Below are 3,396 nucleotides of genomic sequence, written 5' to 3' on the forward strand. Positions count from 1 at the left end.
CTCCATTTATCTCTTTATCTTTCTCTCTTTTTCTCTCATTCATTCTTTTTGATGGTAGATGATTCTTTTTTTTTAGCATAGAGATCCTCTCTCTTTCTCTTTCTCTCTCCCCCCTCTTCACTCATCCCCCCATTTTCTAATATAAACTATTTCACATTTCAATTTCAAATCTATTTCAGTCTATTTTCTCCCTTAGGCTTTTTTTTTTTTTTTCTGAGCAGTTCTCTAAGTGTTTACTGATAACATCTTAGGGACAGATTATTTTTCATTGGGCCTATTGTAAGAAGTAGCCAGCTTATTGCATTACTGCAGAACACATTTCAGACTATACAATTGTAACAAATGAACAACTTGTCATCCACAGACTCACCACAGGATCCAATTAGTTACTAAACCTTTACTCAGGTTTTCTAATTTTTTTCTGGAATTATACAATTGGGCTGTCTGAGACAATTCAAAAAAGTTCTTCATATTGTTTCACATATCTATGCATATGCAGTATATATGCATACATATGCATTTTGCAAGTTTAAATTATGACTCAATGTTAGCAGAAGGAACAAATCTTTAAATTATACAGACATTTAAAAAGGAATCAAATAAACACCTCTACATCGTAAAAATAAAAGAGAGAGAGGCATTGTACTTCTTCTGAGTATCTAGAATTTTAAATTGTTATGCTTTTAAAATAAAATATAAACATTGATCTGCAAGTCATTATTACAACAGGTGATCACTTCAGCAAAATCTATATTGCAACTTCAGCACATCTTTATTAGAACTCTTTCATTGTGGGTAAACAGCCACAAAAATAAATGCTGACTCAGGAAGTATAAATACAAATATTTAAACAAAAATGTCTGCAGCATTCATAGCGCAAATTATACCTGAACTGAAGGGCTCTGCGTGTCTAATATATGATACATATGTGTGCATTATATTCACTTCTATCTAACCATATACATATATTTATTTATAATTTGCCAAATGCTATTAACAAGATACCTGAAACAAAATATATAAAAAGTAAGCATTCTATTAACTGATTTGAAAATAAACAGGGTAAACAGCTATGCACATAAAATTAAATCATACGTGTATCTCTTTTTTTTTGCTGTATATCCACAGATACTTAAAGATATCAGCTGAAAAGCCTATACTTTGTTTAAAGCTAGGGTATATTAAATAGCCTGCTCCTTGCAAAATTTGTTCACAAAGGGGAAAAAGAACTGTTTTCATTTTTAGAGTCTCAGCTCAAATTAAAGGAGCAGTTTAAATTTTAGTTTGGCTAAAAAAGCCTTTGAATTCCCTATAACTTCAATGGTCTTTAAAAAATTAGCTCTACTTAATAAAAGAGACAAAAGTATCAAGATATATATGAATTTAGCCTATTTTTTATTTCTGTGTGTTCATAGTAAACATTTTTGTAAGTGACAAACACGGGCATATGACCACAGTATCACAATCAAGAAATTTTAAGACAACATTAACAATCACTCAAATTTATGCGGCATTTGCGCAACACAGGTTACATATTTGCAAGGTTTACCTATAAGTACAATAGGTATTAACATTTCACTACATTTAGAAAAAATAAAAGTGACCTGTTAGTGACCACATACATCAAAATATACACAACACAAACTGAAGGCAATCTTTAATTTTGTCCCCTTCCAATTCAATTGAATGGGCAGTGTTGCCAACTGAAACAACTTTCCTTTTTGTTTGCTTGTTTTAATACTTAGTATACCAAGTGCATTTTCTAGAACCCAATCTTTGGTCTAAAAGTAAACAAAAGAAAAAAAAAACAGTTCTTTAAAGAAAAGGACAAAACAATAAATGGCCAAAATAATTTCTTGGGCACCTTTACTACGAATGCTTCTTAAATACAAATTACAGTTTAACATTTTAAAACTCTCCCCATAATTTAGGTTGTTCTCAAGGTCTGCGTCCACCATATATATCCATGATAACTTATAATACTGCACACATGGAATTCTGGCGGCTCTTAAGATATAGACTTGTCAGGTTTGAATGAAATGGCAAAGCAGTCACTATTTAGATACACATTCTACTATAATTTTGACTTCCAAACCTTATATTCTACAATGTATTCTCCCCACATTGCACCTCGCTGACACTCCACACCTTGTTAGAATAATAACAACCCTAGAGACTGAACAAACGTACAGAAATGGGGGGGGGGCTTAATAAAAAATACCTGGACTTATTTTTTAATTATCATTTACAATGCAAATGTGTGTAAAACGTTCACTTACAGTCTGGTCCCAGGGATGTTAATGTATTAAAGGGTTGGAAGAAGACCCCTGATTTTGATGTGTGAAATAATCAGACAGTCCCCCGGACAGTCCCGTCGTAAAACTTGGCAAAGAGGGTCTTAAAGACTCACAGGGCAGGGTCGAGGGGGCCTGCGGCGACGTGGAGGAGGAAGCGGCCCTGGCGCTCATGGACGTGCTGCTCTGCGAAGTCATTGACGGGTGCGGGACGTGGGGGAAAAAGTAACTGGTCTGGCCCGCGAGCAGGTTGACGGAGCAGGGATTGAGGGAGTAGGTCCCGGAGCAGGGCACCGACAGGCCGCAGGGCACCGAGGCGGCGAGCGCGGCGGCCGTGAGGTGGTGCGTGGCATACGGGATCTCCCCGTTGACCAGCCGGTCCACGCTCAGGCCGTTGGCCGTGGAGAAGGAATGGTTGTTGCCCAGCGAGTTCTGAGTCAACACGGAGCTGTAGGGCATGGGGTGGCTGGGGTAGGCCGACGTGGTGCCATTATAACTCAAAGTGCTGCTGGCGCGGGGGTGGTGCAGGGACAGGAAGGGCGACATAGGCCAGTAGAGGGAGCCGGCGCGGTCCATGAAGGTGAGGCCGGTGGAGGTGAGGCGCGCCCCGCGCTTGAAGGCCAGCTTGGCCCGCGACGTGGTGGAGCGGCGCCGGAGCTTGCCCGTGGTGCCGCCGATGAACACGTCGTCGCTCGACGGGTCCAGCATCCAGTAGTTGCCCTTGCCCGGGTCGTCGTAGTGGCGCGGCACCTTTACGAAGCACTTGTTGAGGGACAGGTTGTGGCGGATGGAGTTCTGCCAGCCCTGCTTGTTCTCGCGGTAGTAGGGGAAGTTCTTCATGATGAACTCGTAGATGCCGTTGAGCGTGAGCCGCTTCTCGGGGCTCTGCCGGATGGCCATCATGATGAGCGCGTTGTAGCTGAACGGCGGCTTCTCGTACTTGCCGTTCTTCTTCTCGCCCTCCTTGCCCCCCTCCCCGTCCTTGCCGCCCTCGCCCGCCCCCTTCTTCTCCTCCCCCCCGGCGCCGGCACCCTTCTCCTTCTCCTCCGGCCCGACAGGCGCCAGCTCCCCGGGCCCGCCGCCCGGCTCGCCCTTGCCGCCC

General features: G+C 42.4%; 1 protein-coding gene across 1 annotated transcript; it reads right to left on the bottom strand.

Moving 5' to 3' along the window:
• Positions 1–1,374: 1,374 nt before the first annotated feature.
• Positions 1,375–3,390, bottom strand: FOXG1 (forkhead box G1). The gene has a single exon (XM_012806449.1). The coding sequence runs from the start codon at positions 3,195–3,197 to the stop codon at positions 2,298–2,300; it is 900 nt and encodes a 299-aa protein (XP_012661903.1). The 5' UTR covers positions 3,198–3,390; the 3' UTR covers positions 1,375–2,297.
• Between the last annotated feature and the right edge of the window lie 6 nt (positions 3,391–3,396).

This window comes from Otolemur garnettii, unplaced genomic scaffold (assembly GCF_000181295.1).
Source record: "Otolemur garnettii isolate 467f Iridium unplaced genomic scaffold, OtoGar3 scaffold00052, whole genome shotgun sequence".
Classification (NCBI taxonomy): Eukaryota; Metazoa; Chordata; class Mammalia; order Primates; family Galagidae; genus Otolemur; species Otolemur garnettii.